General features: G+C 34.5%; 2 protein-coding genes across 3 annotated transcripts; both read left to right on the top strand.

The window, feature by feature from the left end:
- Positions 1-3,546: 3,546 nt before the first annotated feature.
- Positions 3,547-10,796, top strand: LOC110616851 (receptor-like protein 13). Of its 2 annotated transcripts, XM_043957375.1 has the most exons (7): positions 3,547-3,893; positions 3,978-4,133; positions 4,246-4,320; positions 4,403-4,730; positions 8,262-8,414; positions 8,812-8,907; positions 8,992-10,796. In XM_043957375.1, exons 6-7 carry the CDS (start codon positions 8,841-8,843, stop codon positions 10,725-10,727), a joined length of 1,803 nt encoding a protein of 600 aa, XP_043813310.1. In that variant the 5' UTR covers positions 3,547-3,893; positions 3,978-4,133; positions 4,246-4,320; positions 4,403-4,730; positions 8,262-8,414; positions 8,812-8,840; the 3' UTR covers positions 10,728-10,796. The 2 variants fall into 2 exon arrangements, with proteins under 2 accessions (XP_043813310.1, XP_021615044.1); XM_021759352.2 differs by having other exon boundaries at positions 4,246-4,730.
- LOC110616852 (receptor-like protein 9a) lies at positions 3,566-4,563 on the top strand. The gene is made up of 4 exons (XM_021759354.2): positions 3,566-3,893; positions 3,978-4,133; positions 4,246-4,320; positions 4,403-4,563. The coding sequence occupies exons 1-4, from the start codon at positions 3,566-3,568 to the stop codon at positions 4,561-4,563; spliced, it is 720 nt and encodes a 239-aa protein (XP_021615046.2).
- Positions 10,797-27,808: the final 17,012 nt, after the last annotated feature.

Raw genomic sequence — 27,808 nt, 5'->3', positions numbered from 1 at the left:
CATGTTCGGCGGCAGAAACTCCCTTCCAGAGCCGAAAGTCCAACTTTCGGGGGTAGGGTTCGACAGACAAAACATGCCACCACAGGCAGGTTCGGCGGCCGAACATGGCTTCGGCTGCCGAACCTGAGTTCTTCTAGAAATGGCAGAACTCAGCCTTCTATGCATAAGTGCTTTCCAAACATTCATTTAGCTATTCTACAACATGCATACACACTTCCATAAGCATATAGGGGTTTCAAACTATCCTAAACCCTAACAACAACACATCTAATAAACATATACAACATACATTATCCATAAACTCAACATTAACCCTAACATTAAACATCTAACTTAATCATGTATTTCTACCCCATAAACCTCATAAAACTTGTTTAAAACATGGAATGAGCTAAAGATCTACTCTTACCTCTTGAAGATCGAGAGGGGAGGCGACCTAAACTTGGAGAAATGGAGGAAGAGAGCTCCTAGGTCTCCAAGCTTCAAATCTTGATCTTAGCTCCAAAAATCTTCAAAACCAAGTTAAACACTTGTTAAAACTTGAAAGATCTGAGGAAAATCATCAAAACCAACCATGGGAGGGCATGGACTCACCTCTGGCCGGAAATGGGAAAGAAAACTCGCCCATTTTCGGCCATGGGGCCTTTTATAGGTGGCTGGCCAGGCCACCTTCGGAAGCCGAAGGTGACTCCAAAACTCATGCATGTTCGGCGGCCGAACCTGGATTTCCCTCTATGGTCATTTTCATTGAAAACTCAATTTCTTTCTTACTTAAAACCATAAAATACATTAAAACATTTTATAAAAACATGCTTTTACCCTTCTAGAGGTTTCCGACACCCGAGATTTCACCGGACGGTAGGAATTCCGATACCGGAGTCTAGCCGGGTATTACATTAACTTTCTCATTATATCTATCTTAAAAATATTAAATTTTACTCTCTCCGTTATATAATTTTTATTCACTTTATTTTTTATATATATTAAAAAATATAATTTTTTTATTAATTTTCAATTATACTCGTCTTAAATAATTAAATTTTAATAAATATCACGAGATATTTAGAGTAGTTTCTTGAAAATAAAATAAAATTAAATGGAGTTATAATAGTTAATTAACTATAATCTAGAGAAGAAAAGTAAATAATAATTTTAAAACAACTAAAAAAAAGGATAAAAATTATAGAATGAATGGAGCATTAAATACTAATATATGTTTGGTGCGATTTTTTATAAATAAGATAAAATTAAATAGAATTATAATAGTTAACTTATATATTATTATGGTGTAAAAAAAAGTCAACAATAATTTTTGAATAGCTAAAAAAAAAATAAAAATTATAAAACAAAAAGGGTATTATGATTCATTGTGCTTTAGTCATAGAATAATCAAAGAGGTTCATAGAATAATCAAAGAGGTTAAAAGGGTTTTAGTCAAACCAATTCCGTGAGAATAAATAATTTGTGAGTTTCGAGAGAAGACATTAAAATAAAATACTTAAGATTATTCTTTCTTTAAAAAGTAATTTATTCCTAATTAAGTGAGTGGATTAATTCATATGCAATAGTCAAATTGATTTTATTAACTCTGATCCTTAAAGGCTTTCTCCATTCTTAATTTGTTGACTCTTTGCACTAAATTGATTAGTAGTGGTTCATAATTTATTTTTGAATTCTTATTCTTGCGTTTAGTGGATAAGTTTATTTGTCTAAATAATTATAGTTTCTACAATTTTGTTAATAAATTATAGACTTGCAATTAAATTGAGTAATTAAGAAATAATAACTAAATAATCATTTTTCATAAAATACAAACTTAGAAATAATTAGCCCCGAAGTAATTTCAGATCACAAGAAAAATTATTTTTAATTAAAATTGACCAGTTATTAATATACAGCAGAACAAAAATTAAGAATCTATTTGAAAATTTATTTGATTTCAATAATTCGATTTGAAATTTTAATTTTTATCTTAAAATGCTATCCAAGATCTATAAGATAAAACCTTATCACAAAATAGGTTCACTATTTGGTTCTAATTAAAAAAAATTAAATTTACTAATTAACTAATTCAATTTGATTTTTAATAATTTTTAATATATTTCAATTAAGAATAATTTCATATTTATTCGTAGTTAATTTGATCGCTAAAATATCGTGAGTTTTATTTTTTCTCCCAACTTTATTTTGTAACTAAATTATTCTTCAACTTTAAGAGTAATTTCATGTTCATTCCTCAACTTTATTTTGTCACTAAAATATCCCTCAACTTTAAGAATAGTTTTATTTCCATCCTTCAACTTCATTTGTCTATCAAAATATCTTTCAACTTTAATTTTATCACAACAAAAAATAACTTATTTACAAAGCAAGTTTGCAAGTGAAAAAAAATTGAAATTACCTTTTTCTTCTCCTTCCTTTTATTTTTCTCTAATTGTATAATATTTATTTATTTATGTAATTTTTTAATTAAAGTTATTAATATTAATTTATTTAAAATATTAAAAATCATAATTAAAATATTTCATAAATAAATAAATATTGAGAATTTCATTGTTTTGAAAAATATTCATAAATTAATATAAAAGATACAATATTTATTTTGATATTAAAAATAATAATTAATTTTATTAGTAAATATAATAAAATATAATATAAAATTTTATCTGTTTAGTTGTAAAAATAAGAGAGAAATACAAAGAAGAAGGAAAAAAAAAGATAATGTCAATATTTCTAACTCAGAAACCTGCCAAGTGAGGAAGATTTTTGTTTAAACAAAATTAAAGTTGAAAGATAATTTTCCGAAAATATAAAATTGAGGGATAAATATGAAATTATTTTTAAATTCAAGAGATATTTTAGTGAAAAAATAAAGTTGAAGGACGAAAATGAAACTATTTTTAATGTTAAGGGATTGAACGATATAATTTATCCAAAATTAGCTAAATGATTTAATTAAAGTAAAAAATGGTTTTCATTTTATTTATAAAATAAAATATTTTAATGTACATTAATCATAAGCTTAAAAATCAAAATATCTCAACAGTGACTATAATTACAATCAGTAATTTAATTTAAATTAAATTTAACATATTAAAATAAATAAAATAATAAGCTAGTAATAATATTTTAATTTATAAATTGAGGTCATTTCTAACAAACATATTAAATTTAATTATATGATTTGAGATGACTAAATTAATATTTTGAGATCAATCTTATAAAATTATTGAATTAACTCCTAATTGAATTCTCAATTTTATTCAAATTTGATTAGTTTTAAATTTTATATAAAATAAAATAATTAATAGTCCATTTTAGTAGGATGAAATTTCATCGCAAAGAGAAATCTGCCTATAATTAATTAATGATAGTACTAATTGACCCATAGAAAATGATAGTACTGATTGATTCAAAATTAATTAATTCATGACTTCTAATTAACACCAAACAATACGGTATTGGTATTCTAGGAATGGTTCCCATTGGACTGGGATCTGCCTATAAAAGGTGAAAGCATTTATGTATTGGGAAGCAAGAGATCATAATGAAGGAGTTTTGGATAATGGTGATGATGATTTTATTATTAAAAGAGAGTTGGTGCTCTGATGGATGTCTGGAGAATGAGAGAATTGCTCTGTTGCAAATCAAATCTCATTTCAATTCTTCTTCTTCTTTTATGTCTGCTTGGGGTATAACTGCTAACTGTTGTAGTTGGGTAAACGTAGACTGCAACGCCACCACAGGGCATATTGTTAAACTCTCTCTTGATGATGTAAGAAGCACAGAAGGAGATTATTGGTATCTAAATGCTTCTTTGTTTCTTCCCTTCCAGCAATTGAATTATCTTTCTCTGATGGGAAATAATATAGCTGGTTGCATCAAGAATGAAGGTTTGAAATTCACTTAATTACCCTTTTTTTTCCTTTATTTATTTAATAAATTTGTTAAATGTTTTAATTACATCCTTTTTGCAGGTTTTGAAAGGTTATCAGCACTTGGCAATTTGGAGGTTCTTTATTTACGTTACAACAGTTTCCACAAAAGCATCTTATCATCTCTAAGTGGTCTTTCATCTTTAAAATATTTATCTCTAGGTGGAAATAAATTGAAAGGGATAATTAACATTGAAGGTAACAGAGCTTGATTTTTTACAAAAATAAATAAACAGAGTTCAATCATCTTATTCATTGCTGTCATCATCATTATCTCATTCAAAAATGCCATTTCTATATTATTCAACAGAGTTCAATCATCTAATAAGTTTGGAGAAGTTGTATTTATCAGCTAATGAAATTGAAGGCTTCATATCTTCAAATGGTAGGAATTCATCTTTTTACTTCTTTCATCATTTTTTTTTCTTTTTCTTAGTTTAGCTATAAACAAATAATAACTTGTACAGGTAACGAGGAATTACTGAAACTGAGCAATTTGGAGTACCTTTATTTGTGTTCTAATCATGTTAATATCAGCCTTTTATCACCACTCGCTGGACTTCCATCTCTCAAATATTTAAATTTAGAACATAATCAATTGGAAGGACCATTTAATTTCAAAGGTTAGATATTATTTTTTGTTTTTTTCTTTTTTATTTTTATATGATTTGATGGTAAAAATTTTGTAGTTATATAATTATTTTTGCTTTCTTATTAAATTAGAATTGAGCAAAAGCAAGATAGTGACATTGGACTTGAGTGGCAATAACATTACAGAATTTGTAGACTCAGGAGGTATGTTGATTTCTTATATAGTGTTTGGTTTAATTCTATCTTATAAAATTATATAAAATTCAATTAAATTCTAAATAATTCATTTGAAATGAATTTTATTATTTAGTATGACATAATTTAAAATATAGAATTCAATTAAATTTCACATAACTTATCTTTTCATTTCTAAATTAGCCTTTAGAGTAAAATTAAAAAATTACACTCTATCAACAAATTTTATATTTAATAAGTTTATAACAATTAATTAAAAAAAATAATCTCATTAAAAATATATTAATAAATTTAAAATAAATTTTCTTGATTTGATAGTTTACATAATAAAATAAATAGCCTTACTGATTTGAGAAAATAAACTTAAATATTATAAAATTAAAAAAATATATAGTATATAATTATCAATATATAATAATAGTAGATAAATATAAAACTAATTTCATAGTTTTTATCTTTTATAATTAATAAAGTATAAAGCACAAATTATTGAGAGAAAATTATTTAGGAAGAGTATTTTAATCTAAAAGATGTTACTGTATAAATTTTGTGGAATTTATTTTAAATTTCATCAAATTTAATAGGAATTAATTTTATTTATAACCAATTCCATAGAATTGAATTTTAATTCTTATTCAAATTAAATGCATAAAATATAGTTATTTACAATTAAATTTAAATTTTAAAATAAATAATTATTTTATTATTTAAATAATTTTAAATTAATAAATATTCATATATATCGTACAAAATGATTTTAAATTTTTATCATTTAAAATTAATGCATGTTTAAATTTTTTATTTATAAATTTAGTTAATTTTATTTAATAATTATGTAGGATAATTATTTAAAATTAATAATTTTGATAATATTTAAATTAAATTTTTTGAGATTAGATTATTAAAATAATAATTTTAAATATTAAAATAATTATCATCATATCATATTATTAATTGTTAATTTTTGAGTTTAATTAATTTTATTTGATAATTAATTATTATTTTAATATATTTTAAAAAAATTTAACCTTGATATATTTTGTGCATTTAAATTTTTTATATATATTTTTTAACACATTTATCATTAAATTTATAGGTTATGATATATATATATATATATATATATATATATATATATATGATAATTAAAAAATTAAAATTTTCATATGCTATTATTAAAATAACAAACTTAAATATTATTTAAAAATATTAAAAATAATTATCATAATATTAAAATATTAAATAATAAATTCAAATTTAAAAAATACAAATTGAAATGTTTATCAACAAATTAATAATTTTAAAAAAAATAAGATAATAAAGTGGTTATTTTAAATATTTAAAAAAATTTACAAAATATTTAAATGAATAATCTTATTAAAAAATGTATGAAAAAATTTTAAATAAATCATTTTTTTATAAAATAATATTTGATAATTTAAATTTAAAAATATTTAAATAAATTATTAAAATTATTATGAATTATTATCGAATTAAATTATAACTTAAGTGCATTAAGTTTCATCCAGAAAATTAATTTTAAAAATAGATATTAACTTCATTATTTAAATTAATTTATCATTTACAAATTTATGAATTTTGAATCATATATAAGTAATAAAAAGTTAAATTTATGGCATAAAATTATTAAATAAAATAAGATAATAAAGTGGCTATTTTAATTTAAATATTAGTAATTTTATTATTTAAATACTTAAAAAATATTTAAATGAATAATCTTATTAAAAAATGTATGAAAAAATTTCAAATAAATCATTTTTTATAAAAAGATATTTGATAATTTAAATTTAAAAATATTTAAATAAAATATTAAAATTATTATGATAATAAATAATTATTATCGAATTAAATTATAGTTTAAGTACATTAAGTTTCATTCAGAAAATTTTTTTAATGATCGTTAAAATTATAAATTTAGAGTTTTGTCCGAAAGCAGTCAACTGGTTAAACTGACTTTTTATTTTAATATGTAGGTTTATTTTATTGTTTTATTATTAAAAAAATTTTATATTACTGAATATTTATATATATAAATACAATATTTTTATTTATGAAAAATAATTTAATTTTTTTAGTATTAAAAAGTTTTTATCTGATAAATAACAACATATTACGCAATATAACAACTAATCCGCTGTGAATCAGCTGTAATTGAACCGAAGTAAATAATATTTTTAATTTCTAATTAAGTTTTATTTATATTACGTTAATTAAAAATTATTTTTTTAAATAAATTAAAAATAATATAAATATTAATATAGTTATGATTTTTATATATTTTATTTTATAATATATGATATTTAATAATTATAAAATTAATTTATTTAATATTATAAAATTTTTTATTATAATCTTTATTTAAAGTAAAAAATATTTATAATATTGTACAAGTGAATTTAGTTTAATGTTATTAATTTTATATTTAGTAGAATTAAATTATTTGTTATATTAAAAATAATTTATTAAATTTAATAAATTTTAATATTTAAAATCTTCAATTATAAATATATATTATGTAGACTACATTTATCTAATTAGTTATCAGTATATAATTAAAATTTAAGTAGATAATGATTTTATTATTTAAATTAATTGAAAGTTAATAAAATTAAAATTTATATATATTTAAATTTATAAGTGTATGGTAATTTTATAATTAAAATTAATTTTAAAAGTAGATATTAACTTCATTATTTAAATTAATTTATCATTAACAAATTTTTGAATTTTGAATCATATATAGATAGTAAAAAGTTAAATTTATGGCATAAAATTATTAAATAAAATAAAAAGTAATTTTAAAATTATTAAATAATTATATTTATATATATAATATTATAATGAATATTAAACATGTAATCTACGTTCAATAATACTAGTTTAAGTAAATGTAAAATCATTGTGGACTCAAAAATTTGTGAACCCAAAAGTATACATTTCACATTTAATATATGTACATAACTTAATCTTTTGTTCATTGTTTGTTATTTTCAATAATATAATATTATTTTTCAAAATAATATTTATTTAGGAAAAATAAAATTTAAAATAAAAGAATTATGAAAAATAAGATTAAATTTCATTATAATTTTTTTTATTTCTTTTATTCGCTAATATCAATATGAAATTAATATTGATATTAAATTAATAGAGATTCAAAGATGAAAGAAAAATAATAATAATAATGTTGAATCGGGACTAACATAAGAAAAATAATAATAATATTTTACTTTTTTTTTTGAATCAAATAATAATATTTTACTGTAACTAATAATTTTATATATTTTATAAATAATTATTAAAGTAAGTTTAGTTAACTTTAATATTAATATTCGAAAATACTTAAAAATAATTTTAATATATTAAAATTATGTAAAAAATTTTAGGTGTATTTTTTTTTATTCTGTAACATATAATAGAATAAAGAATAATTTAATTTAATGTATACATAATAAATTTTACTATTAATTACTCAATACCAACTTTTATTTATTTATTTTTTTTTATAATTACTTGCAGAAATAAGGGCTTCAAACAATATAAGTGAGCTGTATTTAAATCATATCAACATAACAAAAGGAAGCAAGTTATTGGAATCACTGGGAGCATTTAGCCACCTTAAAAACCTATCTCTGGAGTCATGTAAATTCGAAGGAGCAATACTCAATCAAGGTAAGCTAATTACTTTATTATTATAATTATTTTTCACTGTTTATTTTCAAAAGATATATTTCATTAAAATTCTAAATGTTTATGTTCACTTAAAGATTCTATCAAAAACAAAGGACTACATCATAATTTACTCTAATTTTTTAAATTGTAGCAAATTAGAAATGTTTGGCTTTTTTAATTATCCAAGATTTTAAAACTTTTACTGTAATTGTACAATTTGTAATATTTAGACATTTTTTCCTCTAATAGGCATTTTCAAAATGCATTTCCTAATTATATTTTTGTGTTAAATTAAACAAATAATAGCAAAATTAATATTATATTTCATTTTTTTAGCCAATTGAATTGTTTGATATTATCATATAATTTGTTTTCCCATTTGTTATATATGCGATAGGCTTGCCTCATCTGCAAATAATTGGAGCAATGTCTTCTCTTAAGAAATTATCATTGGGTAGTTGTGGACTTAATGACACAGAGTTTCTAAACCAAGGTAAAATTAATATTAATCCCTCTTTATTTGATATTTATTTCATCTTTAAGATTCTGGCTAAAGGTTTTGCAAATGAATTTACAGGTGTGTGCAAATTAAAACAACTTCAAGAATTAGATATTTCCGGTAATTATATCAGTGGTAGCTTGCCTTCATGTCTGGCTAACATGACATCTCTTCAATCGTTGGATCTCTCTTTCAATAATTTTGTTGGAAACATCTCTTTATCTCCACTTGTGAGTTTAACCAACCTTGAATATTTGCATCTCTCAAACAATTTTTTCCAAATTCCAATCTCGTTGGGTCCATTTTTCAACCATTCAAAACTCAAACACTTTAAAAGTTGGGGTAACAATGAAATATATGGAGAAGAAACTGAAAAAAATTTGACCCCAATGTTTCAACTAGAGACTCTTTATATCGATGGTTATGCATGTATTGAAACATTTCCCAAATTCCTTTATTATCAGCATAACCTACGAGAAGCCGGTCTGCAGAGCTTGAAATTGAGAGGAAGATTTCCATATTGGTTGTTACAAAACAACACAAAACTAAAAGAGCTTTACTTAAATAACAATTCCCTCTCAGGGTCTCTTCAATTACCACTTCATTCCCATATGAATTTGTCACTCTTAGATATCTCAGATAATCTCTTCCACGGAATTATTCCATCAGATATAGGAACACATTTGCCGAGATTAGAATTTGTGGACTTGTCTAAAAATGATTTCAATGGTAGCATTCCTTCTTCATTTGGAAATATGAGCTTATTGTGGATTTTAGACTTATCCAATAATGATATTTCTGGAAGCCTACCCTCTGATTTTAGCTGTTCACATATGATAGAAGTTCATTTGTCCAGAAATCAGCTTCAAGGATCATTAGAAGATGCATTTTTCGATTGCCTTCAATTGGTTGTGTTAGATCTTAGCCACAATAATATGACTGGAAGCATTCCATCATGGTTTGAAAGATTTTATCAATTGGGCTATATGATTTTGGGTCATAATAATATTGAAGGGAAAATCCCAATTCAATTGTGCAATTTGACCCAATTAAGCGTGATTGACCTTTCACATAATAATCTGTCTGGTCATATTCCCCCTTGTCTAAGATCTACAAGCAATTATGATTCCTTGTCTGATGGTGAACAGATAGAATTCACAACAAAGAGGAATATCTATTTTTACCAACCAAGCACGTTGAATTACTTCTCAGGAATTGATCTCTCATGCAACAAGCTGATAGGCCAAATTCCTATCCAAATTGGTTACCTCAATGAGATCCAAGTACTAAATTTGTCCCACAACAATTTGAATGGAAAAATCCCAGCATCATTTTCTAACTTGAGTCAAATTGAGAGCTTGGATCTTTCACACAACCACTTGCAAGGGAACATTCCTTCTCAACTCACTGAGTTGGATTTTTTGGAAGTCTTCAATGTGTCATGCAATAATTTATCTGGTAGAACACCGGAAAAGGTTAAACAGTTTGCAACATTTGATGAAAGTAGCTATCGAGATAACCCTCTTCTTTGTGGATGGCCATTGCAAAAAGATTGTGCTACAATGGAATCTCCTCCATCAATCTCAAGAAGTTCAAATGATACTGAAGAAAGTAATTGCTTCATTGACATGGAAGATTTTTATGTGAGTTTTGGGGTGGCTTACGTTATGGTGTTGTTGACAATTGCTGGAGTTTTATTTATAAATCCATATTGGAGGCAAGTTTGGTTTTACTTGGTTGAGGTTAGTATAGACAAGTGCTACTATTTTTTAATAGACAATCTTGGTTGTTTGTCCAAGTTTAAATTATTTTGAAGGTGAAATCAATATCAAAGAATTATGTATTTATGTACTTTTACTTTCAACATCAATAAATAATATAAAATGTGCATTTCCTTTACTATATTTGCCTCCAAATTGAGCTTACAAAAACTTTCTTAATAAAATTGCTACATATTTCTTCAGTAACCTGTAATATTAAAAAAAAATTCTAATTCTTTTTATATTTCACAATTCAGAAATTGTAAAATATATTAAAGCTTAGTTTAAATAACTTTTATATGAAATAGGATTTAAACAATTTTTTATAAAATAGGGTTAGGTGAGTAAGTTATTTAAAGAGTTTTGATTTTTTTAAAAAAATAAATTAAAATTTTATTTATTTACAAAAAATAACTTAAATGCATAGAAAATGTAGATTGTAAAACAAAGGTTTTTAAGAGAAGTGAAAGAGAGAGGGAAGGAAGAAGAGGAAAGAGAGGTGAATGAGAGAAAATTTCAAAAAAGAAAAAGAAGAGCAACCCATAATCAATCCTGCAATAGAACAATGGCTATAGGACAAAGCAACCAAAATAATTATGCTTTTATTGTATAAAGCATCAGCTACATATATGACAAGAATTTGGGATGGAGATGAGAAGAATTTATGTCCATTTAACAGAAGAGTAAATGACAGTTAAGTTTTTGAATTAATTGATTAATATTATTTAGTTAAGTGGTTCAATGGACTAAAAATTTTATTAAGGATTTAAGTAAACTTTTCAAAGTTTGTCAAGGGCTTAAAGAGGCATTTTGCCTTTATTATTTAATTTTATTGAGGATTTACGTAAACTTTTCAAAGTCTTTAAGCCAACTAGGTTTTATTAGTTGCCTAGTAGATCTTCTTTGTGTGTGGTGAAATGGTTGAAGCTCTTGTTAAGTAGGGAGACGTTTTGGGAATCAGAAGGGTGAGCTGGAGAAGGAGCAACAGGAGAAACTAAAGATGTGGTAAAGCAGAAAGTGGATGTTTCATTCACTGGAGATTCAAATTCAATGTCTATTTCTAGAGAGTTAAACGAGGTAGGAAATAGAGGTATAGATAGCCCATAGAAAGTAATGTCTTGATGGATTAGAAAGGAAAAATATTTTCAAAGAATTGAACATGCCTGCTTACAAAAATTCTCTCAGTTTCCTAATTATACAGTCTGTACCCTTTTATGAACCAGAATAACCCAATAAAACAAATTTTATTCCCCTTTGATCCATTTTATCTTTATTAGATGCAATATTATAATCACTCTCAAATGATCATATGTAGATTTTGTTTTATGTAATATTTCATAAGAGGTCAACCAGTTCAATTTTTTTGTAAGCAATCTATTACTAACATATGTGGCAAGAAGCACATATTTAGACCATAATTTTTTGAGTAATTGAGTATGAAATTTGAATGCTCTAGCAAGTTCTAATAGCCACCTATGTTTTCTTTTAACTACTCCATTTTGTTGTAGAGTATATGGATAGTAAGTTTGGTGAATTATCCCCTTTTCTATAGATAAATTCTCACATTGTGTGTTAAGAAACTCTTTACTATTGTAACTTCTAACAACCTTCTGCTATTTCAAATTAATTATGCACCATGGATAAGAATTTTGCTATTAGACTAGAACTTTGAGATTTATGTTGCATCATGACAGTTCAGGTAGCTTTACTATAATTATCTACCATAGTTGATAGAGCCAAATTTAGACCCATTTTTCTATATTGTTATTTATGTTAAATTACACATTTTCTGCCTAATTTTGTGGTTTTGATCTTGTTTTGCAGAAAATGGAGTAAAATGGTAATTCAGCAAAAATGGCCTTAAATCTGCCCAAAAGAGAGTAAAAGAGAGCAAGCATGGTTTGCCCAATTTATTTGCCCAAACCAAAGTGAAGCTGAAATGAAGAGGAGAACAAATCGCTGACTAACCAGGTTGTTTGCCCAAGCAAACTGGGCAAACAAACTAGTAGGGCAGAAGCAGTGCACAGACAGTAGGGAAAACAGACTGTTTGCCTGAGCTGTTTGCCCAAACAACCCGAGCAAACAACACTTGCACCAGCAGACAGCAGATTGCGGGAAATTCGAAATTCAAACATTCAAGAAGATTTTTTCCCTCCCAAACACGTGAGGACAGCTCAGCAAATCTTCAAGACACCTCAGCACTCAATCCCACATATTTAGGAAGCCAAATCTCATCAAGATACAATTACCTTCCAAGAATTCAAATCCAATTGGGAAAAGAAATCCAATCCAAACAAGGAAACTAGGGCAGCCCTTCATCTATAAATAGACAGCAAACTAGCAATCCTAGGATCATCTCTCATCTGCGGAATCAAGTCCAGCAGCTGTGCGCCCCAGCAGCCGCACCAGCCGGCCCTTCCTCTTCTCCATTCTTATCTTCTTTCTCTATTTTTATGTTTGTTTCAGCCATGAGTGACTGAAACCCTTATTTCTAGCTGAAAATTAGATGAAACTTTAGTTGTTTATGGATTGGGAGATCTGAACATATTATGTTAATATTTTATTTATCAATATTTATGCAATTTGATGTTTAATTCTATTGTTTTTTGTTATTTAGATCAATAGGGCCCATTGAATCTTGGTTGCAAAGTAATAATTTGTTAGTTTGGATAGTTTGAAGTCCGTAATTGCTTGAATTATTCAAACACAAGTAACCCTTGGTGTAAAAACCTAGGAAATTGCATGATCTAGCAACATCACCATACGTTTGGGTAGCTAGAATTAGGTCTCTCTATCTCTTAATGCAATTGACAGTTGTTTGTTGCCTTAGGTCCAAGGACGTTCATTGGCAACTTGTTAATTAGTGATTAATTAGAGGACGTTCCCTAATTAATCTGTGCTTAAGGAGGGATATGGTTAGTGAGAAGCGTCTTTCATCTCCATAACTAATTTATTAAATCAAATAAAAGAGTTTTTGTGTCAATGATCAATCTCAACAACTAAAGTGAATCTAATTCTTCAACTAGGCTTTTCTCAATATTGAATTCCCTTTACTTTATTACTTGCTTTACTTTGCTATTTTTTCTAGTTTAATCATCAAACTTCAAAACCGCTCAATTTACTTTTATTGTCCATTTATTTACTTGGTCTTGACTAGAAAAATAAGTAAGTATCAATTCCCTGTGAATTCGATCCTTTTGTCACTATCTACAGTTGTAAAATTGTTGATAACCAAAAAGGTTATTTTTGACCGGTTTCGACAACCGCACAGTCAAAAATTGGCGCCGTTGCCGGAAAATTGATTTAACTAATTTATTTTTTCTTTCATGACCAGGTCTGGACGCAAAGACACTCTACTTTACGATCCAGAAATAGAGCGTAAAGCCAAGCAACTAAGGAAGCAAGCCAATCCGAGGAACCAAGCCTCAAAGCCATCCTCATCAACAGCTGCTGCTGTCCAAGAGACAGCAACTACTGTCAGAAATCCAGAAATTGCTGTTGAAACGCCTTCTGCACCAGCAGAACCAGCAACATCCATCATAGAAACAGAATCACCAACTGCAGAAACAGCACAGAACACTGCTGTGTTTGCCCAAACAGCCGCTGAGATGGCTGAACTCAACATACAACCTGCTGCACATGTCCAAAGGCCAGCAGAACCTGCTGTACATGCTGAAATTCAACCAGAAAATCAAGCATTAAGAGCACCAATTCCAAGGGAAAGAACTCTAAGAGAGTTAGCAGCCCCTATAAGCGACCAAGCACCACTTTGCATAGCCTATCCACCCTTGACAACACCTTTTGAGCTAAAAACAGGTTTGATACACCTTCTACCTAAATTTAGAGGTCTAGATAATGAAGATCCTCATAAACACTTGAAGGAATTTCACATAGTTTGTTCTACCATGAGGCCGCAAGGCATAACCGAAGAACATGTGAAATTAAGAGCATTCCCTTTCTCCCTTGATGATTATGCCAAAGATTGGCTATTCTACCTACCACCTGGATCAATCACATCTTGGGATGGTATGGTAAGAGCTTTTCTGAACAAGTATTTCCCAGCTTTTAAAGCCATAGGCATAAGGAGAGAAATAAGTGGCATTAAGCAAAAAGACACTGAGGATTTGTATGACTATTGGGAAAGATTCAAGAGATTATGCACAAGCTGCCCACAACATGACATTTCAGATAAATCACTCATAGAATACTTCTATGGAGGATTGCTACCATCTGAAAGAAAATTCATTGATGTAGCATGTGGAGGTTCAATTGAAGATAGAACGCCTCAAGCAATTAGAGACTTGATTTCAACACTTGCAGCGGCATCTAGACAATATGGAGATGAAAGGCAGCTGCCAAGGAGAGTCAATGAGATAAATACATCTAACCTTACATCTCAAATTTCTGAACTAACCTCTGCTGTGAGAAGTCTTGTTATAGGCCAAGCACAACAAGCTCAACAACTTCAGCAAATCAGGCCATGTGGGATATTTGCACATGTGGGACACCCAACTGATCAATGTCCCACTCTTCAAGAGGATGACCAGCAAGTGAATGCAATTGGAGGATTTAATGGGCAACCAAGACATAATCCGTACTCCAACACTTACAACCTAGGTTGGAGGGACCATCCCAACTTCAGCTATGCTAGGGCTAACAACTACCAAAACTATCAAAGAAATCCAGCCCAAGCAGCACCTCAAAACCCCAACACGCACCTTGAGGAGATGATAAAGTCATTGGCGAACACTGTGCAAAGTCTCCAACAACAAATGGGTCAAATTGCCACCTTCGTGAGCAAACTTGAATCTCAAGGAAAGTTGTCATCTCAAACCGAGGCCAATCCCAAGCAAAATGTAAGTGCCATAATGTTGAGAAGTGGAAAAGAACTTTGAAGATGTCAAGACTGATGATAAAGGTTCAGAATTGCAAAGACATCTAGCTGAAGAAAAACTGCCAGAAACTGAGACAGACTGCTGTTTGCCCAAACAGACTGGGCAAACAAGCAGACAGAATGCAGAAAGGGACAATCTGCCCCAGCAGACAGAGCATTGTTTGCCCAAATAAACTAGGCAAATCATACCAGCAGCAGAACGCAAACCAGCGGCCAAGCTTCAAGATCCCTCCCCCCTTTCCAAAAAGGTTCGAAAAATCACAAAAAGAAAAAGAAGAAAAAGAGATCCTTAAAACCTTTAGGAAAGTGGAGATTAACATACCCTTGCTTAATGTGGTTAAACAAATACCAAGGTATGCAAAATTCTTGAAAGAGTTGTGCACCAACCGAAGGAAGCTTGCTGAGAAGGAAAAGGTAAGTGTGGGAGAGGTAGTTACTGCTGTCATAAAAAGAAAACTACCAGCCAAGTGTAAAGATCGAGGGATGTTTGCTATTTCTTGCAAAATTGACAATGTTGGCATAAAGAAGGCCATGTGTGACTTAGGTGCATCAATTAATGTTATGCCTCTTTCTATTTATAACTCTTTGAATGCAGGTGCACTTAAGGACACTAGAGTGGTGATCCAATTGGCTGACAGATCCATGGTATATCCCAAAGGCGTTCTTGAAGATGTTCTTGTCTAAGTAGATCAACTTGTCTTCCCAACAGATTTTTATGTAATTGATATGGAGGAAGACAATAACAACACTACCTCTGACATATTGCTTGGACGACCCTTCTTGAGCATGGCTAGAACTAAAATTGATGTGCATGATGGCTGTAATACCCGGCTAGAGTCCGGCATCGGAATTCCTATAGTCCGGTGGAATCTCGGGTGTCGGAACCCTCTAGAAGGGTAATAGTTATGTTTTCTAAAGTGTTTTAAGATGTTTTTAATGTTTTAAGTATAAAGGAAAATGAGTTTTTGAAAGAAAAGCACCAAGGAAGTTCTGCCAGGTTCGGCCGCCGAACATGCATGGCTTTCGGCTTCACGTTTGGCCACCGAAGGTGGTCTGGCTAGCCACCTATAAAAGGCCCTAGGTCGGTGAATGGATAAGTTTTCTTCCATTTTCACAGCCAAAGGTGAGACGATGATCTTCCTTGGGTGATTTTCATATTTTCCTTCAAATCTTTCAAAGTTTTGATAGATTTTATGTTGTTTTGAAGCTTTTGAGCTAAAAACCCAAGTTTTGAAGTTTGGAGAGTTTGAGGGAGAGTTTCTCCATATCTCCACATTGGGATCGTTTATTCTCTCGTTTGGAAGAGGTAAGTGAAGATCCTGAACTTGTTTTCGTGAGTTATGAAGGTTTTATGGGGTTTGTATGGGTAGATATGCATGTTGAGGTTAGTAGGGTTTTTGGTTGATTGTTAGTCAAAGCATGTGTATGAGTTGTGTTGTGATGTTTGTAGGGGTTTTAAGTTAGTTTTGGACCCCATTGAGCCTATACTTGAGTATATGCAGGTTGTGAGTTGTTGGTTGCATGTTTGAGAGTGGTTTAGGGGAAGTTGTGCATGAGAGGAGCAGGGTTCTGCCTTCTTGGCGAACCCAGTTTTGACCGCCGAAGGAGGGTTCGGCCGCCGAACGTGCTAAGGAGGTGGTTTCGGCTGCCTAAGCTCGCCCCCGAAAGCTTGGACTTTCGGCTCTGGAGGGAGTTTCGGCCGCCGAAGGTGCCGCTGAAGGTTGTGGACTTTCGCCCCCGAAAGTTAGGCTTTCAGTATAGGAAGGGACTTTCGGCCGCCGAAAGTAGAGTTCGGCCGCCGAAAGTGCATGAGTTTCGGCTTTAGGGAGGACTTTCGGCCGCCGAACCTGCCGCCGAAAGTGCCCTGTCCAGCCTTCTTTTGCATGCTTTATGTGATTGTTCTAGGATGTTTTAGAGGGGTTTTGGGGAGATGTTCAGAGTTATGTTAGAGTATGTTTGGTCCTCATTTGAGTCCACCTGTGTAGGTGCGGGCCCGAGGAACCAAGGAGGCCCACAGATTTAGAGTTACAGAGACTGCTCAGCAGTTGACAGAGGTGAGTGGAACTAAACTATGTTTTTAAATTAAATAAAAGGTTTTGGCATGGTTCATTCATCATTAATGCCATGTATATGCTAGGGTGTTTTGCCTTTAGTATGCATGATCCATGCACCATAAGTGCCAAGTTTATGTAGGATGTATTGCATTGCATTAGTACTCACGAAGTTGATGAATTGCATCATTACTTGTTGATGGGGACAGACACTGAGTATGGACTCATTAGCCCTCTGAGTTTTATGTGCAAAGTCCTGCGGTGCTCCTTAGGGAGCCGGGCAACCAGTTTATGTTGCAAAGTCCTGCGGTGCTCCTTAGAAGGCCGGGCAAACAGTTGAGTCACTAAGACCTGTGGTGCCTTTTTTAGGGCCGGGCAAACAGATTATGTCGCAAAGTCCTGCGGTTCTCCTTAGAGGGCCGGGCAAACAGTTGAGTCACTAAGACCTGTGGTGCCTTTCTTAGGGCCGGGCATTGAGCTGAGGGAATTTTGAGTAAGTCCGTCCATGATATGAATTGTTTATGCTGTGATGCATTTTCATGATAGCATGATTTAAATGATGTTTTTAGTGTTCTACTCACTAGGCTCTAGTAGCTCACCCCTCTCCCTAACCCCATGTTTTCAGGGCCTCAGAGGAAAGAAAAGAACAGCAAGGGTAAAGGCATATGTAATAGTATAGAGTGGCGTACATGATGTATTGTATAGAGATGATGTATAGATATGTAATGTCATGTAATAGATAGAGTTGTGCTATGCCCTGGTGTATGATTAATCCCTTTATACTTAATCCTATTTTACGTTTCTTGATGAGAAATGTGTTGAACCAGGCTTAACGTATGGTTTGTTTTATGAGTTTCCAGTGAAAGTGTTTTGGGAAGAAAGGGTTTAAATCCCTTGACCCAGAGACAAACCAATAAGGGAAGAAAGGGTTTCAATCCCTTGACCCAAAGCGGATAGTATTCGCTGGTGTAAGCCCTGAGGGCTGTTTCAGATTTGTATATCTGAGTGTATGCTTAGGTTAAGCCTGGTAGATGGAAGAAAAGTTGTATAGTTTTTATGTTTATGTTTGATCATGTATGGGATTTATCAGGTACGCAGAGTTCAGGTAGGCTTGCTACGGGTCCCGGCGGCCTTAAGCCGACCTGGGTCCTAGCGCCAGTGGCGGTCCGGTTTTCGGGTCGTTACAGATTGGTATCAGAGCCTAGGGCCTCATGAGTACGGTGTGCTGAGCAAGGATGCTCAGGGATCAGAGGTATCCCACATCGGAAAGAGGTTTTTCTTTATGGTAGGGCAAGCACAATAGGAAGATCATGTCCACTAAGATAGGATGTGGAGTCCTGTCTTGATGATGATGTGTAATGCCATGATTTTATGCATGTGCATTTTAATGATATGATATGCTATATTATGTGATGAGGGTTCATGTGTTTTCCCATGGACCATATGATGTTTATGTGTATGTTATGTTTTCAGAAGTTCAGATGAGAGGAAACCGTCGATCTGTTAGATTGACTGGAGCTCCGCCCGAGAATGAGGGCATGGATGCTCGACCCCCTGCTTTGCCAAGGGCAGTGTCTCAGAGGACAAGGAGAGAAAGGACATCAAGGGACCCTAGAAGGTCTTTTGATGAAAGCAGGAGGGAAACAGAACAGGGTAGGAGATCTGAGGATACGAGGGAAGAGATGGATGTTGATCCGAGAAGGGATGGGTGTGAGTAGGTCAGAGGAGGATGTGGGATTATCACAGGGAGGCGCTCAGGCCTCGGGGTATGGTTTTCCACCCCAGTATCAGCCCTTTCCATAGGGCCCAGGATATTCGATGGGAGGCACATTGGAGTATCCCAGTTTTTACCCGTATCCCACCTATATGCCTTATCCACCTTTTTACCCACCATATCCACAATACCCTATGTATCCACCCTCACCCTTCTACCCGAGTCCAGCACACCCTATTCCAGGGAGTTCTGCACCTCCACCACCAGCAGAACCAGTAGCCCCTGTTATCCAAACAACTCAACTTGGCCCATCTGAGAGGAGCAAGGTAAAGATGACTGATTACCTGAAGCTGGATGCTCCTAAGTATAAAATCGGAGATGATCCGTTTGGGTATCTCAAAACGGTCAAGATGATTGCAGATGAGCTAGGGGCAGATGATACCAGAGCCATTCAGATGGCAGGGTTCACTCTGAAATGTAAGAAAGCTAGGGAATGGTTTAATAACTATGTGGACCCTAGAATGGATAACATGTCATGGGGAGAGTTTGCAAACGAGTTTGCTGGATGGGCGTTCCCAGATAGCTCAAGAGAGCTAAAGATGATAAAGTTTGAGCAGTTGATGCAGACAGAGGATATGAGTGTAGATGAGTACACTGACATGTTCTTGGAGTTGCTGCAGTATGCGATTCAGGCCTATGACATAGATCAGAAAAAAGGCTAAGAGGTATACTATGAGGCTTCATCCTAGGTACTCCTCTTTGATCCTAGCAGCTGAGAGGGAGAGTTTCCACATTATAGTGGATACTGCACGAAAGATGGAGGCTAGTGCTATTATTCAGGGAACAGTTAAACAGCAGGTGGCACAGTCTTCAGGTTCTAAGACCCTAGGTAGGGGTAAGTTAGATCCCTCTTTCCAGAGTTCAGCCGCTTCAGGCGGTAGGAAGTGGAGTGGTTCCACTCAGAATCCAAAGAAGAACAAGTTCTAGAATAAGCTAAAGGCAGGTCTGGGATTAGGCAGTGGCTCGAGCTCAGGCTCAGAGGTTCTAGCGTGTAGGAGGTGCGGTAAGCCGCATAGAGGAGGTTGTCGTTTTAGGACCACAGGATGTTTCAGGTGCGGCCAGGAGGGACACATAGCTCGTGAGTGTCCTCAGGCAGTTTTCACGGCACCGTCCCATCAGACAACTCCAATCAGTATGCCACGGCCATTAGCTCCAGTTATGACGCAGGGCAGAGGCAGAGGGAGAGGGTTAGCCTTATCTTCTGCGGGTCCCCGAGATGAAGATCCGTCAGCTCCAGCTCGGATCTTTACAATGACACAGTAGGAGGCAGACACTTTTAACACCATGGTGTCAGGTAATTTCATCATTGGGTGTTTTGATGTGTATGCTTTAGTAGACCCTGTTGCTTCTCATTCCTTTGTTGCTCCTAGAGCCATAGAGAGAGTGGGTTTGATGACGTCTGGGTTAGAGTGTCCCCTATGGGTCAGTAGACCCGAGTGTGATCCATCAGTGGCAGAGTCAGTCTGCTGTTATTGTCCAGTGTTTATAGAGAGTAGATGCCTTCCAGCTGACCTTATGGTTCTAGATTTGACTGTTTGATGTCATTCTAGGGGTGGATTGGCTAGCTACTCATGGTACTACCTGAGTCTGCGGAGATAAGGTAGTCAGGTTTAGAGATGAGGATGGATCTGAGTTTGTCTTCAGAGGAGACAGGAGGGGCACGCCTAGAGGTTTGATATCAGCCCTACAGGCTCGTAGGTTGCTTAGGAGGGGTTGTCAGGGGTTTCTAGCTCATGTGAGAGAGCTGGATAGTCATGTTAGGGAACCCGTCTCAGTGCCCGTAGTCAAAGAGTTCCTAGATGTTGTCCCAGATGAGTTTTCAGGACTACCATCTGATAGGGAGATAGAGTTTGAGATAGAGTTGGTGCCTGGTACTAGGCCGATCTCTATCCCTCCCTACAGGATGGCACCAGCAAAGCTAAAAGAGTTAAAAGATAGTTATAAGAGTTGGTAGATAAGGGTTTCATCCGACTGAGTACCTCACCCTGGGGTGCTCCAGTCTTGTTTGAGAAAAAGAAGGATGAATCCTTGAGACCTTGTAGTGACTGTAGGCAGTTGAACAAGGTTGCTACCAAGGACAGGTGTTCCCACTCAAGATTGATGATCTATTGGAACAGCTAGTAGGAGCTGGTTGTTTTCCAAGATAGATTTGAGATTTGGGTGCTACCTGTTGAGAGTTAGAGAAGAAGCCAGTTTAGTAAAGATGAAGAGAGAAGGGCAAGGATCAGAGTGCGCAGCGGAAGCTTGTGGAGTTTAGGAGAAGGTTGACTTCAGCACAGGTGTTAGCTCCGCCTACTAGTGATGAGGACTTCACAGTGTTCTGTGATGTGTTCCGAGTGGAACTAGGTTGTGTGTTGATGCAAAATGTCAGAGTAATAGCTTATGCTTCTAGACAGCTGAAGAAGCACGGGCTAAACTATCTTACACATGACCTTGAGATGGCAGCTGTAATCTTTACACTCAAGATGTGGAGGCATTACCTTCATGGGATAAGATGTGAGATCTTTATAGATCATAAGAGCCTACAGCACATGTTGAGTTAGAGAGAAAGTTAAATTTGAGGCAGAGACGGTGGGGAGAACTGTTCAGTGACTATGATTGCAAGATCCAGTATCATCCGGGTAAGGCTAATGTTGTAACTGATGCCTTAAGCCGGAAATCACTAGACAGTTTGTTCCACATCATAGCAGAGAGGAGGTCGGTGATGAAGGACTTTTACAGACTAGTCAATGAAGGGCCACAGTGAGAGTTATCTGGTACAGGTGCTTGGATTGCACAGATGAGAGTTACACCCGTGTTTCTAGAGCAGGTAGCTCAAAAACAGCATGAGGACCCAGAGTTGGTCAAGATTGCCAGGACTGTTCAGTCAGGCAAGAGTGATGAGTTTAGACTTGACGACAAAGGGATTCTCCGCTACGGGAACAGTTATGTGTACCAGATGACATCAGTTAGAAGGGAGACATTATGAGGGAAGCTCATAATGCTAGATATAGCATTCACCCTGGAGCCACCAAGATGTATTAAGAGCTGGAAAGAGTGTTTTGGTGGTCAGCTATGAAAAGAGAAGTGGCACAGTTTCTGCCAGCCTGCGAGATATGTTAAAAGGTAAAGCTGCATGGGGCTCCCGTTTCTATAGTGTCAGATAGAGGACCCCAGTTCACCTTCAGGTTTTGGCGAAGTCTGCAAGAGGTTACGGGCACAAGGTTGGACTTTAGCACTGCTTTCCTTTTGGGAGGAAGTGCAGGTTGCCTTTTTATTGGGAAAAGGTTGGAGAAAGGTCCTTAGTAGGACCTGAATTGGTAAAGGTTACTAACAGAGTGGTGCCCATTATTAGAGAGAGGCTCAAGACTGCTGTTAGCCGGCAGAAGAGCTATGCAGACATTCGCAGGAAAGCAGATAGAGTTTTAGGAGGGTGATATGGTATTGCTGAAGGTGTCTCCAATGAAAGGGGTGGTTCATTTCGAGAGGAAAGGTAAGCTAGCTCCACGGTACATCGGGCCTTTCGAGCTCTTGTAGAAGGTCAGGAATGTGTCGTATAAGCTAGATTTACCTGCTACTATGGAAAGAATTCACCCAGTTTTCCATGTTTCCATGTTACGGAGGTTCGTGTCAGATCTGAGTAAGGTTCTTAGTGAGCCTGATGTAGAGATCCTTGGAGATCTCACTCATGTAGAGCAGCCAGTGTGGATCCTAGACACGCAGATCAGGAAGCTGAGAAACAAGGAAATTCCAATGGTGAAAGTCCTTTGGAACAACCACAATCTCGAAGGGTGCACCTGGGAGACACGGGAGTTTATGCTCCAGCAATACCCATATCTGTTTTAAGGTTAGTTTTCCTCCTTTTGTTATGTGTTTTGTTATTCGAGGAACATTCGGGGACGAATGTTCTTAAGGGGAGGAGAATATAATACCCGGCTAGAGTCCGGCATCGGAATTCCTGTAGTCCGGTGGAATCTCGGGTGTCGGAACCCTCTAGAAGGGTAATAGTTATGTTTTCTAAAGTGTTTTAAGATGTTTTTAATTTTTTTAAGTATAAAGGAAAATGAGTTTTTGAAAGAAAAGCACCAAGGAAGTTCTGCCAGGTTCTGCCGCCGAAGGTGAAGTTCGGCCGTCGAACATGCATGGCTTTCGGCTTCACGTTTGGCCGCCGAAGGTGGTCTGGCCAGCCACCTATAAAAGGCCCTAGGTCGGTGAATGGATAAGTTTTCTTCCATTTTCACAGCCAAAGGTGAGACCATGATCTTCCTTGGGTGATTTTCATGTTTTCCTTCAAATTTTTCAAAGTTTTGATAGATTTTATGTTGTTTTGAAGCTTTTGAGCTAAAAACCCAAATTTTAAAGTTTGGAGAGTTTGAGGGAGAGTTTCTCCAAATCTCCACGTTGGGATCGTTTATTCTCTCGTTTGGAAGAGGTAAGTGAAGATCCTGAACTTCTTTTCGTGAGTTATGAAGGTTTTATGGGGTTTGTATGGGTAGATATGCATGTTGAGGTTAGTAGGGTTTTTGGTTGATTGTTAGTCAAAGCATGTGTATGAGTTGTGTTGTAATGTTTGTTGGGGTTTTAAGTTAGTTTTGGACCCCTTTGAGCCTATACTTGAGTATATGCAGGTTGTGAGTTGTTGGTTGCATGTTTGAGAGTGGTTTGGGGGAAGTTGTGCATGAGAGGAGCAGGGTTCTGCCTTATTGGCGAACCCAGTTTCGACCGCCGAAGGAGGGTTCAGCCGCCGAACGTGCTAAGGAGGTGGTTTCGATTGCCTAAGCTCGCCCCCGAAAGCTTGGACTTTCGGCTCTGGAGGGAGTTTCGGCTGCCGAAGGTGCCGCCGAAGGTTGTGGACTTTCGGCTCTGGAATGCCATTCAGCCCCCGAACCTTGTCCCCGAAAGTTAGGCTTTCAGTATAGGAAGGGACTTTCGGCCGCCGAAAGTAGAGTTCGGCCGCTGAAAGTGCATGAGTTTCGGCTCTGGAGAGGACTTTCGGCCGCTGAACCTGCCGCCGAAAGTGCCCTGTCCAGCCTTCTTTTGCATGCTTTATGTGATTGTTCTAGGATGTTTTAGAGGGGTTTTGGGGAGATGTTCAGAGTTATGTTAGAGTATGTTTGGTCCTCATTTGAGTCCACCTGTGTAGGTGCGGACCCGAGGAACCAAGGAGGCCCACAGAGTTAGAGTTACAGAGACTGCTCAGCAGTTGATAGAGGTGAGTGGACCTAAACTATATTTTTAAATTAAATAAAAGGTTTTGGCATGGTTCATTCATCATTAATGCCATGTATATGCTAGGGTGTTTTGCCTTTAGTATGCATGATCCATGCACCATAAGTGCCAAGTTTATGTAGGATGTATTGCATTGCATTAGTACTCACGAAGTTGATGAATTGCATCATTACTTGTTGATGGGACGGACACTGAGTATGGACTCATTAGCCCTCTGAGTTTTATGTGCAAAGTCCTGCGGTGCTCCTTAGGGAGCCGGGCAACCAGTTTATGTTGCAAAGTCCTGCGGTGCTCCTTAGAGGGCCGAGCAAATAGTTGAGTCACTAAGACCTGTGGTGCCTTTTTTAGGGCCGGGCAAACAGATTATGTCGCAAAGTCCTGCGGTGCTCCTTAGAGGGCTGGGCAAACAGCTGAGTCACTAAGACCTGTGGTGCCTTTCTTAAGGCCGGGCATTGAGCTGAGGGAATTTTGAGTCAGTCCGTCCATGATATGAATTGTTTGTGCTGTGATGCATTTTCATGATAGCATGATTTAAATGATGCTTTTAGTGTTCTACTCACTGGGCTCTAGTAGCTCACCCCTCTCCCTAACCCCATGTTTTCAGGGCCTCAGAGGAAAGACAAGAACAGCAAGGGTAAAGGCATATGTAATAGTATAGAGTGGCGGACATGATGTATTGTATAGATATGATGTATAGATATGTAATGTCATGTAATAGATAGAGTTGTGCTATGCCCTGGTGTATGATTAATCCCTTTATACTTGATCCTGTTTTACGTTTCTTGATGAGAAATGTGTTGAACCAGGCTTAACGTATGGTTTGTTTTATGAGTTTCCAGTGAAAGTGTTTTGGGAAGAAAGGGTTTAAATCCCTTGACCCAGAGACAAACCAATGAGGGAAGAAAGGGTTTCAATCCCTTGACCCAAAGCGGATAGTATTCGCTGGTGTAAGCCCTGAGGGTTGTTTCAGATTTGTATATCTGAGTGTATGCTTAGGTTAAGCCTGGTAGATGGAAGAAAAGTTGTATAGTTTTTATGTTTATGTTTGATCATGTATGGGATTTATCAGGTACGCAGAGTTCAGGTAGGCTTGCTACGGGTCCCGGCGGCCTTAAGCCGACCTGGGTCCTAGCGCCAGTGGCGGTCCGGTTTCCGGGTCGTTACAATGGCACATTAACCATGGAGTTCGAAGGGGAAGTAATAAAATTCAATATTTATGATGCTATGAAATATCCCAATGACATGTCCCCCGTTTATGGTTTAGATATCATTGATTGTTTGAGCCAAGAAATTTTTGATATGAATCAAAATGATATGCTAACCAATGATTTTTGCAGGGAGGACAGCCAAGAAGATGAAAGAAGCCAAGGAGAGCTTAAACGGACAGCAATGGACTGCTGCCTATAGCAGACAGACTGCTGTTTACCCAAACAGACTGGGCAAACAAGCAGATAAAAGGCAGAACAGGCAAATTGCTGTGTGCCCAAACAGCCAATAAAGGCAGAGCAGGTGATAGCGGTTGTCGAAACCATAAAAAATAAACCTATTAATCAATCAACAATTAACTTGTAGATAGTGGCAATAGGGTCGAACCACAGGGATTTGATACTACGAATTTTCCTAATAATGACTAAGGCAAATAAATAACAAATAAAGTAAAAGGAGGGAGTTTGATTTGATGATGATGAATTAAAACTAAATAGCAAGAGAAAGTAATAATTAAAAATATGAGAAATTCAATGGGAGAAGGATTCTAGTTGAAGCATGGATCTATTTCAGTTTGTTCAAAATTGATCATTGATTATTTAATACTCCTATTTTAATTCAATAAATTAGTTTAGGTTGTGGAAGACGCTTCTCACAACCAAATTCCTCCTTAGTTTTAGTTTGATTAGGAAACGTTCACTAATCAAACACTAGTTAACAAGTTGCCAAGGAACGTCCTTGGGGCTTTTAGCATCGAACAACTGTTAACTACATTAAGACTTAGAGAAACCTAATTCTAACCTTGCCAACCGCGTGGTCAAGTTTAGATTATGCAACCGATTAAACTTGAGTTTAAACAACCTAAGCAATTGCAGACTTAAATCATTCAAACAATATATTACTCAAGCAATTAAAAGCAATAGGCCTAAATTGATTCTAAAAGCAAAGCAATAATGATAGAAAGATCAAGTTGCATAAATATTGAAAGCAAATAAGAGTTTAATAATGGAGTTTTAAATCTCCCAATTCATTACAAATCTGAATTTCCCCAATTTCAACTAGAAAAGATGGAATTTAGCCACTCATGGTGGACAAAATCACAAAAGAAAAGAAGAAAAGAAGATGGGAGAATGGCTACCGAATTTCTGCAGGTGTTCCGCCGGTGAAGAGATGATCCTTGCTGGTTTGACTGCTGTCCATTTTATAGGTGGAGAGTCCAAGTTCAATTAGGGTTTGGAATTCCTATTTTGACTTGGTCTTTGTAGTCTTTAATTCCTCTTTTATCTTTGAATTTTGTTGTAGATGGAATTCTTTTAGTTGAAAGATCTCCTCGTGGCTTTTGGAATTGAGCTGGCAGTATTTGAAGTGGTTTTGGGCTTCTCTACTTTTGAATTTGATTTTCTGCACATTTTTCCCGCCTCTGCTGTCTTCTCTGCGTGAAAGTGATTTGGGCGGGTGATTTGGGCAGATCACTTGCCCAAATCGTTTCTGCGGATTCACTGCCTCTGCTTCCTCTGCTTCCTCTGCCTGATTTGGCCAAATCACTCTGACCCAATCACTTTTCCAGCTTTTTCTGCACTTTTTCTCCAACTTTCCATTTTCTTCCTTTTCTACAAAAACATAACAAAAACATAAATTAAGCTAGAAAAATGTGTAATTAAACAGTAATAAATATAATAAAAATGTGTCTAAATTATGCTTGATCAACAGACAAGCCTCTGTTTGCCCAAACAGGTTCAACAGCTAGTTGAGACTGATGGCAGCTTGCCCAAATCACTTCAGCAAGCAGAAAACAGGATGCCCACACCAGCTGGGCGAACAACAAATGCAGAACACTGTTTACTTGAAAAACCAGCAGAGAAGCAACAAGCAGATTGCTGTTTGCCCAAACAGCATGAAAAAGCAGAGTCCAGCAAGACCAAATTGCTAGCACAAGTGAGTTGCTGTTTGATCAAACCACCAGTAGAAGAAAAGGAGGCAGAAGCTTGTTTGCCCAAACAAG

Source organism: Manihot esculenta, chromosome 6 (assembly GCF_001659605.2).
Source record: "Manihot esculenta cultivar AM560-2 chromosome 6, M.esculenta_v8, whole genome shotgun sequence".
NCBI classification, from domain to species: Eukaryota; Viridiplantae; Streptophyta; class Magnoliopsida; order Malpighiales; family Euphorbiaceae; genus Manihot; species Manihot esculenta.
The sequence above is the reverse complement of the archived record's forward strand: the minus strand, read 5'-3'. Positions and strand labels throughout refer to the sequence as shown.